General features: G+C 41.6%; 1 protein-coding gene across 1 annotated transcript; it reads left to right on the forward strand.

Annotated features, from left to right (window-relative positions):
- The first annotated feature begins 35 nt into the window (after positions 1 to 35).
- On the forward strand, positions 36 to 12,225 carry LOC125893786 (uncharacterized). Its single transcript, XM_049584691.1, has 6 exons — positions 36 to 1,213; positions 3,183 to 5,641; positions 6,570 to 6,724; positions 7,117 to 7,182; positions 7,473 to 7,658; positions 7,835 to 12,225. The coding sequence occupies exons 2-6, from the start codon at positions 4,875 to 4,877 to the stop codon at positions 8,884 to 8,886; spliced, it is 2,226 nt and encodes a 741-aa protein (XP_049440648.1). The 5' UTR covers positions 36 to 1,213; positions 3,183 to 4,874; the 3' UTR covers positions 8,887 to 12,225.
- The last annotated feature ends 6,976 nt before the right edge of the window (positions 12,226 to 19,201 follow it).

Consider the following 19,201-nt stretch of genomic DNA (forward strand, 5'->3'; position numbering starts at 1 on the left):
GCATGAAGCCAAACAACTTCCATCTCTCACACGCACCACACTACATTTCCTCCACTCTTCCCCTTTCCTTTTTCGCGTCTCGCACGTCTCCAACTGTCCCTGCTCGCCTTAAACTTGAAGAAATCTGAATTACCAATGCAGGTCCGGGTCTAATTGACAGTTTCGTTCACGCTCCAGTGTTAAAGCTTTTGCGCCAATCCTCTCCCCTTCCCCGTTTTCATCGCTTTCATAATTGCCACCAACATAATGACACAGTTGCTGTGGCAACCATGTCTCTCTTTTTCTCTCTCACTCACACACACACAAAGAAAAACACACTTTTGGATCTCGGAGGTCTTCCGCTGAAATGCTTTAATTTAGCAGGCTGAAGTTTTACCCCACAGTTTTTATATCTGTGTCTCAACCCTGCGTGTTAGTTTTCAAAGAAAGAGCAGCAGCTTTAAATCTGATTGATACTGTTTTGTCTGCAGTGGCATTAAAATGTAGGTCTCCAGGGTCATTCAATTAAAGAGGCAAATGAAATGGAGGGGGGTAGAGATGAACGCCACCAGTTGAATGGGCCTAATGACCATCAGCGCCGAGCAGCGCGGAGTTTAGAGTCTCATCAGCACCAGTGTGAGCGACCAATCACAGCGCTCCCCCACCGGCGGACCTCCGTGAGGCCAGTCGCAGTTAGGCGGTGTAACCTATCTCGCTTGGAAATTATGAAGGGAACCAGCTTCAGTCGATTCTAGATGGAGAAAAGTTAAATTGGGGGATTTTTTTTAATTCCCGGTGACGCGTCTTGTCATTTGGAGCGCCTATATCACTGCGCGTCCTCCAGGGTTATAGTTGCACTGTAACTTGTGCTGTAACAAACAGACGGAATTTTCCGATGTGGTGTTTTAGTTGAATCGCTTTGTCACATGTATCAGAAAATCTCAGAACATCTCGTCTTGCTCTGACTCTCTGTCTTTCTCTGAGTCCTGCCTGCGCTTTTTTTTGTACCTCTCTCCGCCGCGATAATGGATTATCAATAACCGGATGGAAGAGCGATTGAGATCTGCAGCACAAGTGCGAAAAACAATTTAAAACAGGTGGCAGATCCAGCAACAGTTCAAGCTGTCCTGATCATCCTCTGCCACAATAACAGGCTGCCATCTGAGAGACGCTGAGATACAGTGCGCAGGCTCTCGCGCTCCTCTCCAGCATCAAACCCCAGAGCAACGCACAGGTAAGACACGACATTATGCACCTTTTATTGATGCAACACCAATTACCTTATACCGCGCAAAACTGTTTCATACCTTCATTATGTGTTTCTGTGTGTGTGGAAATGTGAGTTTGGCGTGTGTTTGGACGCATCAGCTGTGTTGGAGGCTGTCAAACAAAACATTTGGATGAAAGCTGCGCCACAGAAACATCTTCAGGGCTTTACACCGGGCAGACATGTTTTTCTTTATCACTTAAACACTTTAATCGACAGCACATCGCGACATTACGAACATATTGATAATAAGAGCGGCACACCGACACATCCAGCCGGACTACACACACACACAAACACACACACACACCGGCACGGATACACCCACGCACTCTTAGCCTACTGATACATGCAAGTCATTTCCATAACCTGCATGCTTGTTCATTCCAAGTTGCAACTTATTAACCTAATGAAGGCTGGGTTGTATTCTGGAGAGTCCGTGTCCAAATGCAAAGTCATTGCGCAGCATTTATTTTACTGATAAGCCTGAAGCTGCTGCGCTGCCTTCACTGTCATTAAATGTCTTTTGCATCAACATGACAGGATTATTTTTTCTCCTTCACTGATTCACATCTCAGTGCGCTCTTTTTTTCTCTTGCAACAGCGTGTCCTAAAGAAAAAAGAGGCCATTTTGTTTCATTTCCAACGAACACCTGTTGAAATCGTTGCATGCACAGCCGTCTGCACAGCTGGTCAGCATCCTGCAATGAAACTAAGGGGAGCCGTTTGGCTCATTTGCTTTGATAGGATTGCTTGCAATGAAAAGGAATCCGCGGAGATGGTTTCTCTCTCCCTCCAGTGGCCATGCAACTCAGGGGATGCATCTTCACACTTGTGAATGTGTTGCCCTTCACCCTTTAGTTCCCATCCTCGCTTACTGCATTGCTTCAGCAGCACAGTATAGACATACCTACAGGAAAACATTTGCTTCTGCTGTAGGTTGAGTCACTGTTTTTTTGGCTAGAATTCATATCCTGAATTCTCATTGTTAGAAAGCTGTAATTGCACATTTACTGGGAGTGGTTTGGACATCATACTGGTCAGGAAAAATCCTGAAGTAAACTGAGTCAGGGCAGCAGGGGAAAAAATGGTAATGGAAGTTGAGCGGCGAGGCATCGGTGTCATCTTGTCGAGCAAGAGACGGGCAGATGTGACTTTGAAATCTGGTTGGGCTAATGGGTGTAGATTGGATTCTGCCTCCCTTCTCTTTCACTGCCTCTTTCACTCACACACAGACAGAGCTGCAGTGCTATTCTGAGAGAGTTAGCTGCCTCAACCCACGCACAGAATCTGAGAAAGAGAGAGAAAGGCTGGAACGAGGGAGAAAAGAGGAGAAGGAGGGAGCAAGAGGAATAAAGGGGAGAGAAAGACTACAGAATGCCTACTATGGTCTCTCTCTCTCTCACTCACACACACACACACACACACACATACATGCACACACACAAAGCCTTTGTACAGTTTCTCATTCTCCCCCTTTAAGTGTTCTAACAGCGGCTGATTTACAGTCTTGATTAGCACTCTCTTCTTGTGTGTGGCATTGACTGTATTTGCAGATCTGTTTGGCGGTGCTGTTTGTGTGATGTGCTATGTTGTATTGGTAAGTGCTGGGAGAAATGTACTTGATTCTGTGCCACCCACACACCGCCCTCCCACTCATGGTCGTCTCTGCATCTATACCTCTGGCTCTTCCCGCTCGCCACAATCTCTTTGCTCATTTAAATCCCTACCCTGCATTTATCCCTCTGCTCTCCTTTCTCTCTCTTTCTCCATCACTGGCTTTTCTGGAGCCTCCTGCAACCAAACAGGCACACTAACACACACACTCGGCCTCTCACGGTGTGTACACACACACACACAGTGCAGTTAATAAACTGTCAGTTAGTGAGGTTGCAAAGCTTCTCCCCTAATCATGCCCTCTTGTTTTGTATTGCAGCGGACACTCTGGCATTCCAGGTTTGTCGACGTGCAAACCCGAAGAGAATTCTGGAAATCACGCAGAACATTTAGATACGCCAGAAGAACACTTTTGGAACATTAGTCAGTGGGAGAACTGCTGTCTTTGTGTCTCTGTGTTTTTCCTGCGCTGAACTTTCCTCAGAAGGTCAGAGGAGCATGTAACTGAAACAAGTGGAGCCCTCGGTGATTTCAGCATTCTGTCTCCCCCATCTGTGCCTACATTCTCCGCCACAGATAGGAACGTTTTTGATAATTACATATAATTATAATTTCTGTGGGAGACAGATCTGCCTCTGTCTATTATTGCCAACACCTCCAACACAATAACTTCACACATTTACATATTTCTCAACAAAAGTGATATTCTTTGAACCTCAGAGACAAATCAGGAATAATTTTACTTAGAGAGACATGTCACATGGAGACGCAATGTGCCATTCACTTCATATCTAATTAGTGATACGGCTGAATGACACGGGTAACTTTTTGTGCCTAAAAGCTGAATAGAGAGCATTTAAAAATCCGTGACGTTTGCCTCATTTTCTAATGTGTTTCACAGGCTGGGAGGCTTGGTTTATGCTTACTCCTAATTTTCAGCTGTTACAGTCTTCTAGCACTTAAGCTGAGCCTCCCTCATTATCACCCCCCCCCCCCGGCCCAATCACACTAACAGTGCGTGCCAGGCGAGTACAGATGCACATTAATCCAAGCGTAGAAAAGATTGAGATTAAGTACACGGTGTATCTATAGATGTGACGAGTGCCTCGAACAAGTTAACATGGAGATACGTCCCTGCGCCACAGAAACTTAACGCCATATATAGACAGTTTATTATCAGTGGTGCAGTCTGATTTGATTGTTTACAATGCAGGTAAACACATAATTTCAACGAGAATTACAAATTTAATACATTCTTCCAGGAAGGAGTTGCTCGCAGCTTAAATAAGTGCCAATTCTGAATGTATGTTGTGCCATCCAGGAATGAAAAAAGCAGACAAAACTGTTTACATTTGATAAAACACTACAACTAGACAACTGTCCAAGTGCCATGATCAGCACAGGAATGTACAGGACTGCCATATTTTACTGAGAAATCCCTGCTACTAATTTTTACTGGCCTTTGTGGTTACAAGAAAATTAATTCCATCCAGCAGCACGTCAAATATTTGTTCTTTTGTTCAGTGCGAAGTGTAGAACAAGGCATTAAGGACTAAAAGCATGAAGATTGTTGTTTTCAATTTGTCCTTTTTACAAATCTGCCTCCATTTTAGTGTTCTAGACTTGAGAGGGCAAAAGATGAAGTCATTACGCATGCAGAGTTGCTTTCTAGCAGCAAATTAAAACCATTTTAATACCATTATCGACAATTATTGAAACCTACCAACTGTTTTTGATAGTGTTAGTCCTTTTCATTTGTACAGTTCCTGACCTTTTCTAATATTACACCATATAAACGCTCAGCTTCTAACAAAACAGAAAAGCAGGCTTTGAATTTTCCTCGTCCAGCATTGCTGAATGAAACTACTGATACATCATCAATATCCAGTAGGTTGTACATGCTACTTGAATATTTCACATGCCATTTTAGTGGGTTAAACTGCAAAAGCGGATACAGTGTTGTAACTGCATTGACTCAACAACAGAAAATAGATCTCTTAGTCATGTAAAAATGACGCCCACCACCAATCTCCGAGTCCTTGCTGTCTCCCTGCTCTCCCTTCTTACTGCCCCGCTCACCACTGTTGTGGAGACCTCTCCGTCCCCCCCTCCTCAGCACATAGACCGCTCAGGGAGGCCTTTCACCGAGCAGCCCAAGATCGGCCCTAGCCCTTCTCTCCTGCTCCTCGCCATGCAGGCCAATATCAGGCCAGCTGCCCTGCAAGGCAGGACCAAAACCCCTGAGAACTTTCCAGAAACCTCAGAGGGAGTTCTGGAGGCGCCTCCAAGACCCCTTCCCCAGATCATGTTCCCCAAGAATGTGACATCATCAGAGGCCCTTGCACCTCCCTTAGGCGCCGCCCAGGTAGCACCCATTCGACCACGCATGATGGACATATGGATGGATGTATGTCGGGGTTATTATGACGTAATGGGACACTTTGACAGCGCTTTCAACTGCTCCAAGGACACCTTCGTCTTTTGCTGCGGAACCTGCCACTACCGCTTCTGCTGCCCAGAGCGAAGCCGGCAACTGGAGCAGGACAGCTGTAAAAACTATGACTCTCCAGACTGGGCCAAGCCGCAGACAGACGCCATGATATTACCGGAGGAATTAGGTAATGACCCAGACTTTGATCCACTGAAGCAGCAGAGCCACAACACGGGCTTCGTCATCGGAGGCGTGATCGTGTTCATGGTGGCTGTCGCCGTGGGCATCAAGGTGGTCTTCAACAAGGTGCAACAGGAAGCCAACCAAAGGGACCTCAACATGCCCAGGTGAGGCTTTGAGAAGATTCATCACCTCTCGCTGCTGCATTCGCTGCTTCATTCAATGTATGATGCTGTAATGAAATTAGGTTTTCAGGACTCCATAAATGGCCCAGATTCATCATTCTGGGCTCAGAATAATGCTGTTAGTCATCAGATGAAACATATTTGATCTTCATCGAGTGGCTGCTGCAGAATTCATGGTTGTTTTGGTTCCTCTGGGCTTTTTATCACATGTATGGCCCGTAATCTTGGCAATAAGGATTTGCATTTTGAATTTTGTGCTGGTTGCAGTTTTCTATCTTGGGCTTCAGTAGTGAAGGATGATGGTTGTAGACTGATACAGAGCGTTGGTCGACCCCTTAAAGAATGCAAATTATTAATAGTGTATGGTTTTCTTCTTATTCTGCCGGGTCGAGAACGTTGTACCCAATTTATGATCAAATCATGAGGGGTTGTGAAAAAGGCTGCAGGGGCATAGGTTTCATTTCAATAAACGGGTGGTTTGGGGGTCCTGCCAGAAAATTTTAAGCATCAAACACTTAATTTCCTGCATTCTGGTGAATTTTATGCACTAGTGTATGGTGTGAATGGCTTTAATTTTGCCAAAATAAAAGCCCTATGCTTCTGTCATGTTTTTGTTGGGGGTAACAGATGCACGTTCTAAAAATCAAGTCCAAATCTCCAACTATTAAAGACTGATTACGGCACAATTTAGATACAGTAATTAGTATTTTAAACGTATAAGATGGATGTTTATTAAAATGCCCTCAAATCAGATGAGATATATTTATCCTCACATGAACATGCTGGTCCTGAATAGACTGCTAACTTCATGAATTTGATGTGCTATGTAAGTCAGCCAGCCATTAGCCACTAGTTCATTGCCAGTTTCATCATGCGTATCCCTTTTTGCTTGTGTTTATTAAATCATTAGAGCCCTGGTCGACATGTTGCGGCACCAGTCGAGCCCAGTCCAGCAGGATGAGAGGAACAACAGCGTGGCTCTGACTGTAGGGGACGGAACAGGGACACTGGGGAGACCTCCGAAAAATCTTTACGCTCCAGGACTGCCCAGCAAGGACAACAGATGTGAGGGTTTAGGGTGTTTTACAGCATCAGTGAATAGCACAATCAGAGGCACAATCAGAGCTTTTGTGACTGCATCGTCTGTGTGTGTCGAGGCACGTCATGTTTGTCACATCTGCATGTGAACCCAGGTTGTTTTCTGTGTCTCACCATCAAGATATCTTTGTAGCCATTAAGCGTTATGGGGGAAAAAAGGAAGAGGAATCTGGAGATTAGATGCTTTTGAAATCTCTACGTGTACGTGACGATGTTGAGAAGCTCTGTGCATGTGTGTTGATGTGACGATACATGAATGTCTATAGTTGGCTTGATCTTTTTATGTTAGAGGATCATTGAACTGATAACTACCTGGCATCCATTTTGAGCTGATTACCTTATGTTCTTCTGACTTGCAGTGGGCAATTTGCAACACAATTTCATCCACCCATCAGGCACCAGCCCCAAACACACCGCAACTATCGGTAAGGCAGCTGGTGAAAGCCGGGCTCCTATGTAAATTACATGTAATCACCACAATGCTTCATTTACTTTGTTCTGTTTTGTTTAAGCTCAAAAGTAGACTCATTCATCCCAACAATAATAATGATTATCAGAGCTTTGGTTGCTTGTGTTAGCATTGAAAGCAAGTTAAAAATCTGTCTGTTCCAGTGAATGTTAGCAGATTCACACACACAGCTACGTGCGGTGCGCTATATCCAGAGGAGCAAATCTCATTTAACACACAGTCGTTTTCTCCCTGTGGTCTCTGTAGAACGCACCCCTCGGATGAACAATGCTCAGCTGGCAGCTGGAGGCACCCTGCTTTCCAGTAAGCACAACAACACCAAATCCCAGCCTTCCTTCCACCACTCCCTGCACAACCTGGCTCAGCTGCCGCCGTCCTATGAGAGCGCCACCAAGCCTGAGCTCAACAGATACTCCTCGCTCAAACGCCTCGGTAAGTACCTTCAAATGTACCAGCCTGTCTGCCCCTCTCCCCTCGCAGCTGCTTCATGAGTACTGAGCGCAGTGACATGCTTGACACTGTGGCACAAAGTGCAGGATGCGTCATTATGTGCTGATGCTTTTTGCTGTGGTGATAAACAATTCAGAGAAATTTTGTTTGGCTTCCAGAGAAAGGTCTTGATGAGTACTCGTCTGGTTACTGCACCACCAAGCGCCGGCCCCACACAGCCCAGCCAGCCCTTCAGTCCTCTCAGCACCACCTCCACTGGGGTGGAGACTACACCCTCAGTGGGAGAGGAACCCTTCCAAGGCATGCAGTCCGTCCCTGGATCCCGCCGCCGCCTTCTGGCATGCCTGCTTCGCCCACCCCCAATCCGTACCCTCTGGATCCTCCGGAGCCCCAGTTCAACCCCAATTATGACACTCTCTCCAAGCCTGCGAGGAAAGTGAAGTCCACTGACCAGCTGCTCAACATGGGTGATGTCCCTGGCAACACGGGGACCCTGTCCAGGTTGTCCAAGAACCAGCAACACCAGTACTACAAAGCCATGGCTGCCTCCAATAAGAACTCCAACACGCAGACCCTCACCAGGAAGCCCGGGGACAGGCAGAACAGGGAGGACAGGCAGAACAGGGAGGACAGGATGAACAGGGAGGACAGGATGAACAGAGAGGACAGGATGAACAGGGAGGACAGGATGAACAGGGAGGACAGGCAGAACAGGGAGGAGAGACAGGACCGGCTGCTCATGTCCCCAGATCATTTGGAGGAGAGGATGGGTGGGATGGGGGTCGTAGATCCATATGCCCACACAGGAGGCATTGTCCCCACGCTGCCTCGCCAGCAGAAGGCCCAGTCCCAGCAGAACGTCTGCGCCACGCCCTCTCTTGACCGACACCACATGATCAAGATGAACTCTCACCCCACATCCGGACGGGAGCAGGAGAGGAACACGGCCATGACGGGGCACATGAGCGGGGGCATGGGTTGGGGCGGGGCGGGGGCAGGGGCGCCGGAGGGCCCTGGGGCAGGGGTAGTCATGGGAACGGGAACACTAGGGGGCCACAGTGCCAGGAGGATGGCTTTTGCAGCGAAAAGGCAGAACACCATTGAGCAGCTACATTTCATACCAGGAGGGGGCGGCGGGGGGTCGGCAGGAAGTGGAGGGGGAGGAAGTCAGGGGATCAGGACGGGGAGTAAAAATGAGGTGACGGTGTGAGGTTTGTGCCTAATGTAGAGTTTACCCCTCATCAGCGGTGTGGGAATAGATCACCCTTCTGCATTTAACTATTACATATACAACTACAAGAAATAAACCTAGCAGTATCAAGTATAGTAACGGTATAACGTGCTTAGGCTATTCAAATTAGTGTTATATTGTAATTAAATAGCTTCAATATGATTACTTAATTAAAAATCTAGGTGGGGAATGTCTGTTCCAATTATGTGATAGCCTATATCAGCCATATTTTGTAATAAGATTTGCCATACTGCCATATACAGCGGTGCCATTACTTGTAGAAAGACTGACTGAAAGGGTGAAACAAAACCAACAGAAGTGTCGTTGATAATTTTGTTTTTATATATGTTTTTCAAAAAGTACTCAGGAGCCATATTAGATAGGAAACGAGATTATATATATACATATATATACATTCATATATATGTATATATTAAATACATATTAGGTTGATGAAGAGGAGGACCATCATGTGGAATATTGTATCACAGAATTTAACAGAGAATCAAGCCAACTACCTGCTGAACTGTCGACCTGCTCAGCTCTCACCGACTATGATTTATCAGACTGAAGCTCATGGGGTGAGAAGCAGATGAGTGTGAATGAACTGCGTGTGTCTGGCGAGGGATTTTGGAGATCTGACACCCTCATCCTGACACGGGGAGACAGAACTGATTTTTGTCGCCTCCCATGTAAATGAGCGGACGAGGCGGGGGCTGCCTCTGACTGGGACACTGCAGCCTGACACTGTTGACAGGACTTCGCGCCCGATTTAAACCGCGAACGCTACCACATTATCAATCTGACGCCTGGGTTGCCTAGTTTTCCATGTGACCTTAGATCCCCAGAGGGACTCACACTCTGATTCACACCACAGGAGTGTAAACTGATGTTAGAGCATGGGTGTGTTTCCCCTCTAATGTCCCCATCTCTAGATCAGGACCTAACTGTAAAAAAACAATGGGCTACCAAATAATATAGAGCCATCTGTCACGTTATTACAGAAAAACATCTTGACGAGTCAAGAGACGCGTGTGTTCAGTTTACCAATAACAAAAAGAGGCAACGTGCTTTAATGCATGTTGTGCATGGAGAGCAAAGGTTTTTCTACAGAGCACAAATGAAGCGTGACGCAGAGGTTGCACTTACACAACTGTCCTTCAAAGCCATTTATGGAGATACAAAGAAAATACCACAGAGGAAGCTGGTCTGACAATCACCGTTTTATTATTCTCGCCAGGTGACAAATTATACAAGTCAGTGATATTTTGTACAGTCAAAGGGATTGGCTTCAGAGCAAGCCAAAAAAAACCCCCACCTCTGAGTCAGGAGGGAGAAGGTGACCTGAGGCCTTCTCCTGCGTGGCTCCATACGCCGTAAGAGACTCGGATGGTTAAGGAAGCCCTCGCCATCCTCACGACGAAGACCTTGCTGTATCATAACGCACTTCAGCCAGTATGAGTAAAAAAAATAAAAAAAATACAAACAAAAAAAAAAAACAGAAAAGAAAAAAAATCATCAATAACAATGCTTATCAATACTAAGGGCTATCCTATCCTATATACTGTAGTATGTGATATCTGTGGTCCATATAAAATGCTATCTCTTTCTCTTGATTTTGTGTTGATATTGTCATGATGTATTAAGTATTAATGTGTACAAAAAACAAGAGCAATTTAAGCACAGTTCAAAGAGAAACACAGAGACAAAAAAGAAAACTTTGCACAAATCTATCCCCTGATATTTGCACCAGATACGGACTTTGTATCGTGTCCTCGAGGTTTACATTCTGTACAGTGTGACTGATCAGTGGAGGGTGTTGTATCGAGACAGACTGAGGATCTTTTTCTTTTTAATCAACATGAAATCAGAGATAATTACGCAGGCGATCAAAGAAGAAACTGCTCGGTTTACGTTGGGCGACGTGAGAGGATACAGAGGTGAAATACTGCCAAACAGAAACACAGATTTCATTCAGACAATCTTCCTATACACAGTGCTAAATGTAGTTGTTATGAATATGATGGAGTGTTATTATTAATAATTATTATAACTGTTATGGTTATTATTAACAATTATCTTATGATGTGATGTTCTTTTACTTGGTGGGATTTAAGTGTTTATTGTTTTTTAGATAACTAGCATTCTCATGACTAGTTGTTTTTTTTTTTTTTGTTTTTTTTTTCATACATCTGGTCATAAATTTTTAAGAACATTCCAGATCTTGATGCATGCCAGCTCCATTTCATTGAGAGGCAGTTACAGTATGCCGGGATTTTAAGGTCATCGACGCTTATTATATGGCCAATTCTCCAGCTGTGTGTACTGTGCCTAGACATCGGCCTTACGACTTCTTGATCTCAAGTGATTACTTAGGTTTCCACTCGGGTACAAAAATATCTATTGAAAAAATCTGCAGCCTTCTAAACGTATGTGTAGACGACAATGTTTCAACCGCCAGTGACGGATAGATGTGTTCAGAACGAGTTATTAGGAGTTATTAGCCAGACTGGAGACGGCCTGTTGTCTCCACTGCAGCAGCCTGACCCAGAAACATATTATGGGTTGTACACACAAAGCCCGTAATGCCATAATGTGTGTGTGTTCGGATGAATGTTTGTTACAAAGGGGTGGAGGAAAGCAGAGGTCTAATGGAAACCTGAATGCTTTGAGTGTCTTTTTCAGGGAAATAGGACGGATGACATACAGTAGTTTTAGATTTTTTTAATAGAGCCACAAAAGGTCTGTAGCAAAGTCTGTAATATCTCACAAGCCATATCCATCGAAACTCATCATCACGATTTTATAAATGGTTAATCTAATTTGTGCAAGTATTGTATTTTGTATAGCTAGTACAATCAGAATATTTTGAGTGATCTCTTTGGCATTAATTTGAGGATTCAACAAATTATGTGTTAGTATTTAATGAATTGTACAGTGCCAAACTCATAACATTTTGTTGTCTTTCTATTGCCATAGGCCTCCTACAAGACTACAGGGGTTGTTTATTTTTCACAACTGGGAACTAACACACGGGCAAGCGAAGCTACAGGAGCTAGTTGTGAGACAGAAATGAATGAATATGGTGTATGTTTTTACCATTATGAATTCATTTAGAGAGAGGATGGTTTTAATGGCCACCTGAAATGTGAAGCATTACTAACGGTAAATTGTACGAACAGGGACCGTGTCCACTAATGAAATTCATGGATTTATTTTCATGCCTATAAATTTCAAAACGACCCTTTTGTTATTGTTCAATGCATTGATCCCCTTGGATACGACAGTGACTTACCAAGAATTTGTATAATAAAGTTGGTGGGAAAAAAAATGTTTTGGTTTCTTGCATTAATGCTCGAGAATATTTTCAGTCTCTGTTTCTCTACCTGAAACCTCTGAATGGTTCTGAACCTACAACCTCAGGCACATCTAGGGGGGGCCGGGGTTGGTTGGCACACATTTCACCCTCTGCCGCACTTCCAGAGCATAATTTATGTTGGAATATTCTAACCAGCAACAAATGAAGGTCTCAGCTATACATATATATGTTTTAATGTGCATGAGTGTTTCTTAAAATTAGGTGAATCATGATCAAAGTCAGGTTTTGCATTTGTGTCAACCAGCTTCATCAGGGTGTTCAAATACAATGTTGAAATGCTTTAGTTACAAAAAACAAAGCAACCAAAAGAAACAATTTGAACATTTAATTCAAACAAACACCAGAAAACATCATTATTTAATAGAATATTTGCCCAGTTTTTAAACCAAACATGATTTTTAGCAAGCATCAGTAGGAATGTCTAATTACTGCTGCCATTGACCATTCAAAATAATAATCGATGATAGTTTTAATCTCTCAAAATACAGTTACAACTCTTAACTTTACAATACAATTGCCTGATGAGTTATTTACCCTCAGAATAAAAAGTTCTTTTGTAGTAATAATAATCACAATCAATAATTACTCACTCACACACATACGCACACATATTTTTGCACATTAATATGAAACAGTTATTAATTCTTGAGTGTCCCTCTATGATAAACCAGCCATCACATGACCAGATCACACCTCTCTAAACGTGTATATTTGAGATTATACATCGTTTATAATTTATTAATTTTGGTGTAGGTTTGTTTCAACACAGAGGAAGGGGGACACGTATAAAATGGAGGGATTGGGGCTCCTTCACCAGAATATTTTGAGCTTCCTGCATTTTGGAAAATTCAAATTGTAGGTTATGTCAGTGAAATCAAAGTGCCGACCAACCCTGCTCACATTTGACCGACTTTGTGAATAAATTATGTGAGCCAGCTGCCATCACTCATCACAGACTTTCAGATCTCATATCAAAATGTAGCTGATTCCTTTGTCTATCAATTAAAAGTCACACATTTCCAATATCTTTATGTAATGCAGATTTATAACGCATTTAGTCCACAGACCACCTTTTAAATTGCAATTCAGTGTTACCCTCACCAAAAAAATTAGTGACGTCTAGATGTTTTAACACAGTAGATGAGTGCAGGTGAACAAAGCAGACATTTTAATGTTACATTTTTGTTTCTGTGACCTTCACAGGACCAGAATCATACTGTTTCACCTATTCGTTCAGTGACGTTGGTATACTTTCTTATCTTAGAGTGGATTTTCCAAAGCTAACAAGCACTGAAGTGCCTCAGCTATATATCTAACAATTATGATTCAAATTATAATTTATCAATTGTAAATTATAATGTAATTGCTCCTCTGCATTAAGGGGTACTGGATAATATCAGCAAACCCTCTCAAGTGGTCAGCCGTTCAAACCATATCTAAGATTTAACAGTTTATCACGCTTCAGGTAGACATCTGTGTTCACTGTTTGCACAGAGCCAATTCAGGACCGCCTTAAGTGGGAATAATTTGGTGTGTAATAAGGCTCTTTTTGAAATAAAACTAATTGCAGGCCAATGAACTACTCTGAAGAGAATTTAGCTGGTGGTCGAGGAAATATTCTGATCCTTTACAAGTAGCAAGACTGCAAAATAGGCCCAAAAATACTTGATTATAGGCTTGGCATGACATTTGACGTTCAGCACAGGATTATCGTGGCCATAACAGTTTACAATAACGATATTATCACAATATCTATCGGAAAAAAAGCATAATATGAACCGTATCAGTCAAATGTGCCTCTAACTTTGTTGACTGTACATTTTGTCTCTTTCTTTGTCAAATGAACTACACTGAAACTACGAGTGTAGGGAGGTGGAAAGAGAGAGTCTGTGACCATAACTGAACAAAATCATACAAAAGGAGCGATTACACTTAATAGATAGTGAAAAGGCAACCAGATGGCAGTGGGGGAGGGAGACAAAGAGAGAACGAAAAGAAACGGAAATGATTTAAGAGGCGCTGAATTACTTACAAGTTATTATCATATGTTTATTATTAACATGGTATAAAAATTACATTTTTTAATACCACAATAATCGTCAATATCAGTATATATTGCAAGCCCCCTACTCCATTATAAGTAGATGTCCTGCAGTGAGGGTTTGGTTGTAAGCATTGTCAGTAAAATGGACTTAAAGTATCAAAAGAAAAAGTACTCATGAAGCAGATTGGATTATTATTACTGATGCATTTATGTGTGAATCGGGTGAAGCTGGTCAAGATGGAGCTAGCTGAAATTGAAACAAATTTTATATATCATTTAGCAGCTTCATCCATATCAGTGCATCATATTTTAGGGGCCAATCTATGTTTTGTATGTAAAGGCTATTATCTGAAGTTCAAATTGATCTTGTGGAGTCAAATATTTCCCTTGTATTGCAGAGGAGAGTAGTATGAAATGGAAATAACCTATTCAAGTAAAATACAAGTACCTCAATATTGTATTAGTACTTGAGTAGATTTCCTTTTTTTATTTAACCTTTATTTAACCAGACAAACCTCTTGAGGTAAAAAAAATCTCCTTTTCAAGACTATCCTGGCCAAGACAGGCAGCAACATGAGTTACAGACAGACAACATAGAACAAAAATACAGAATGAAAATATACAGCTCTAAAACAAGCAATATAACCACAGGATTACTGTGGCCAAAACAGTGTAACAGTAACAATATTCACTTCTCATTGCTCTTTCAACAACATTTTGTACCACTTGTCACTGATTATTGTTAAAAAAACTCCTTGTTGACACTATTTTTGTAAAAACATCTACCTCACTTTGGGACCACAGACACAATACAGAATGAAAATGTACAGCTCTAAAACAAGCAATATAACCACAGGATTATCGTGGCCACAACAGTGTAACAATAACAATATTCACTTCTCGCTCTCTCTACAACATTTTGTACCACTTGTCACTGATTATTGTTACAAAAAAACCTCCTTGTTGACACTATTTTTGCAAAAACATCTACCTCACTTTGGGACCACAGACACAATACAGAATGAAAATGTACAGCTCTAAAACAAGCAATATAACCACCTGATTATCGTGGCCACAACAGTGTAAGAATAACAATATTCACTTCTCGTTGCTCTCTCTACAACATTTTGTACCACTTGTCACTGATTATTGTTAAAAAAAAAACCTCCTTGTTGACACTATTTTTGTAAAAACATCTACCTCACTTTGGGACCACAGACACAATACAGAATGAAAATGTACAGCTCTAAAACAAGCAATATAACCACAGGATTATCGTGGCCACAACAGTGTAACAATAACAATATTCACTTCTCGCTCTCTCTACAACATTTTGTACCACTTGTCACTGATTATTGTTAAAAAAAAAACCTCCTTGTTGACACTATTTTTGTAAAAACATCTACCTCACTTTGGGACCACAGACACAATACAGAATGAAAATGTACAGCTCTAAAACAAGCAATATAACCACCTGATTATCGTGGCCACAACAGTGTAAGAATAACAATATTCACTTCTCGTTGCTCTCTCTACAACATTTTGTACCACTTGTCACTGATTATTGTTAAAAAAACCTCCTTTTGACACTATTTTTGTAAAAACATCTACCTCACTTTGGGACCACAGACACAATACAGAATGAAAATGTACAGCTCTAAAACAAGCAATATAACCACAGGATTATCGTGGCCACAACAGTGTAACAATAACAATATTCACTTCTCGCTCTCTCTACAACATTTTGTACCACTTGTCACTGATTATTGTTACAAAAAAACCTCCTTGTTGACACTATTTTTGCAAAAACATCTACCTCACTTTGGGACCACAGACACAATACAGAATGAAAATGTACAGCTCTAAAACAAGCAATATAACCACCTGATTATCGTGGCCACAACAGTGTAAGAATAACAATATTCACTTCTCGTTGCTCTCTCTACAACATTTTGTACCACTTGTCACTGATTATTGTTAAAAAAAAAACCTCCTTGTTGACACTATTTTTGTAAAAACATCTACCTCACTTTGGGACCACAGACACAATACAGAATGAAAATGTACAGCTCTAAAACAAGCAATATAACCACAGGATTATCGTGGCCACAACAGTGTAACAATAACAATATTCACTTCTTGCTCTCTCTACATTTTGTGTCACTTGTCACTGATTATTGTTAAAAAAAAAAACCTCCTTGTTGACACTATTTTTGTAAAAACATCTACCTCACTTTGGGACCACAGACACAATACAGAATGAAAATGTACAGCTCTAAAACAAGCAATATAACCACCTGATTATCGTGGCCACAACAGTGTAAGAATAACAATATTCACTTCTCGCTCTCTCTACAACATTTTGTACCACTTGTCACTGATTATTGTTAAAAAAACCTCCTTGTTGACACTATTTTTGTAAAAACATCTACCTCACTTTGGGACCACAGACACAATACAGAATGAAAATGTACAGCTCTAAAACAAGCAATATAACCACAGGATTATCGTGGCCACAACAGTGTAACAATAACAATATTCACTTCTCTCTCTCTACAACATTTTGTACCACTTGTCACTGATTATTGTTAAAAAAACTCCTTGTTGACACTATTTTTGTAAAAACATCTACCTCACTTTGGGACCACAGACACAATACAGAATGAAAATGTACAGCTCTAAAACAAGCAATATAACCACCTGATTATCGTGGCCACAACAGTGTAAGAATAACAATATTCACTTCTCGTTGCTCTCTCTACAACATTTTGTACCACTTGTCACTGATTATTGTTACAAAAAAACCTCCTTGTTGACACTATTTTTGTAAAAACATCTACCTCACTTTGGGACCACAGACACAATACAGAATGAAAATGTACAGCTCTAAAACAAGCAATATAACCACAGGATTATCGTGGCCACAACAGTGTAACAATAACAATATTCACTTCTCGCTCTCTCTACAACATTTTGTACCACTTGTCACTGATTATTGTTAAAAAAAAAACCTCCTTGTTGACACTATTTTTGTAAAAACATCTACCTCACTTTGGGACCACAGACACAATACAGAATGAAAATGTACAGCTCTAAAACAAGCAATATAACCACCTGATTATCGTGGCCACAACAGTGTAAGAATAACAATATTCACTTCTCGTTGCTCTCTCTACAACATTTTGTACCACTTGTCACTGATTATTGTTAAAAAAAAACCTCCTTGTTGACACTATTTTTGCAAAAACATCTACCTCACTTTGGGACCAAGACTCATGGGTCTGACATATGACAGTCAGGACTAACAGTAGTTTTGTGAAACTGAGATTCTAAATTAATCGGGAGACAAATTAATGTTTTATAAAGGGTCAAACCAGAAGCAGTAGCTGTGTATGAACAAAAAGCCTTTTAGTGTCCAGTAGGTTAGTGAGCACACAGAGTGGCTCTGTGATAAAACCCCACACCACCAGGATGGCAGATATTGTATAAGCCACATTAAGGCTATACAGCGCCAGTGGGAGTGGACAACTGTGCTTTTAAATGAAATGAAAAGGCGAAATTTGTCTTCATATAATTCACAGCTCGAGACCATCTGAGTGCAGAGTTATATCACAGCGTACCTGCCGGAGCCTCAGAGTGAGGTGAGGGCTATGGAGCTCATATTAAAAACCTCCTGCGAATACATTTATTGCACTGAGATGTATGAGGGCTTAAATAAAAGAGCAGATGGCGACATTGTACTGATACGGAAATAATTTTTACAGGAGGCACTCAAAGGGCACGAAAAAATATTATGTTTGATTTGGGCACTGGCTGCCACTGATGCATTACAATCATTGTAATTTGCACATTTCACCACCAGGAGGTTCAGTGGCTCCTCAGCTCTGAGACAAAACCTGCATGAAGCCTTCACTCAAAATTCCATAATTTAGTGCCCACACTGTCCAACACCTGTCACCATTCAAATTAATACATCTGCTACGTAAAGTGAGCCCACGTTTTTCACAAATTATGCTCGGTTTATGACACCGTTTATGAGACAGACTGAGAAAGACTGCGAAATTGCCAGAAAAGACACATTAATATTCAAATTGCAAATATATGTGTGTGAGTCAAGACTTTCAGAGCCTTTGATGGTCCTAAGTAAAAGATTCTGCATCCTATGATTAGCTTCCTAACCTCGGCATGATTACCATCCTTACATATCAGAGAGGCACAGAGCTGAAATTATCCACATCTCTGTGATTATAATGACTGAATCAAATCTGAGATGTGTGTGATGATAACACGATGATTCAGCCCGAGGTTAAGTTCCTGAGTTCCCCACGACTTTTCTCACAGATTCCTCTTCGTCTGTAAAGATCTATTAATCATCATATTGATCTGGTGATGCAGTTTGTTGATTCGCAGCTGAGGTCTGTTGTTGAGGAAGAGGAACAGGGGAGATCAGGAAGAGATATTATCAAAGCGCCTTGAGAAATTTGTGTGACTTGTTTTATTTATAGTTAGATTTTCATCAGTGGTAAATGAAGTAACGAGCTCTTAGTTTTATGAAACACTTCTTATTATTTACCCACAAACTAAACAGATCAGCAAACACATGAGACTGAGGACACAGACGACTGGAAGTAAACTGGAAGAGTTTAAAATTGCCTGACGAGTTATTTACCCTCAAATAAAATGCACTTTTGTTGCAATAATAATCACAATAAATATCTATTACTCATTCATGCACGTTTATGTGAAACATTTATTAATTCTACCTGGCTGTTTTCTGTTGCATATTAAAACTTGAGGGTCCCTTTTTACTAAACCATCCATCACATCCCCAGAGTACACCTTTGTAAACATGCATACTAGAGATTATATAT

The sequence above is a fragment of the Epinephelus fuscoguttatus genome, linkage group LG8 (genome assembly GCF_011397635.1).
Source record: "Epinephelus fuscoguttatus linkage group LG8, E.fuscoguttatus.final_Chr_v1".
In the NCBI taxonomy this organism is placed as follows: domain Eukaryota; kingdom Metazoa; phylum Chordata; class Actinopteri; order Perciformes; family Serranidae; genus Epinephelus; species Epinephelus fuscoguttatus.

Excerpts from the sequence above, each read along its gene's own strand:
- LOC125893786 (XM_049584691.1), top strand. The coding sequence starts at position 4,875 with ATGACGCCCACCACCAATCTCCGAGTCCTTGCTGTCTCCCTGCTCTCC. Across the intron at positions 5,642-6,569 it reads AGGGACCTCAACATGCCCAG|AGCCCTGGTCGACATGTTGC; the intron begins GTGAGGCTTTGA and ends TTAAATCATTAG. Across the intron at positions 6,725-7,116 it reads GCCCAGCAAGGACAACAGAT|TGGGCAATTTGCAACACAAT; the intron begins GTGAGGGTTTAG and ends TCTGACTTGCAG.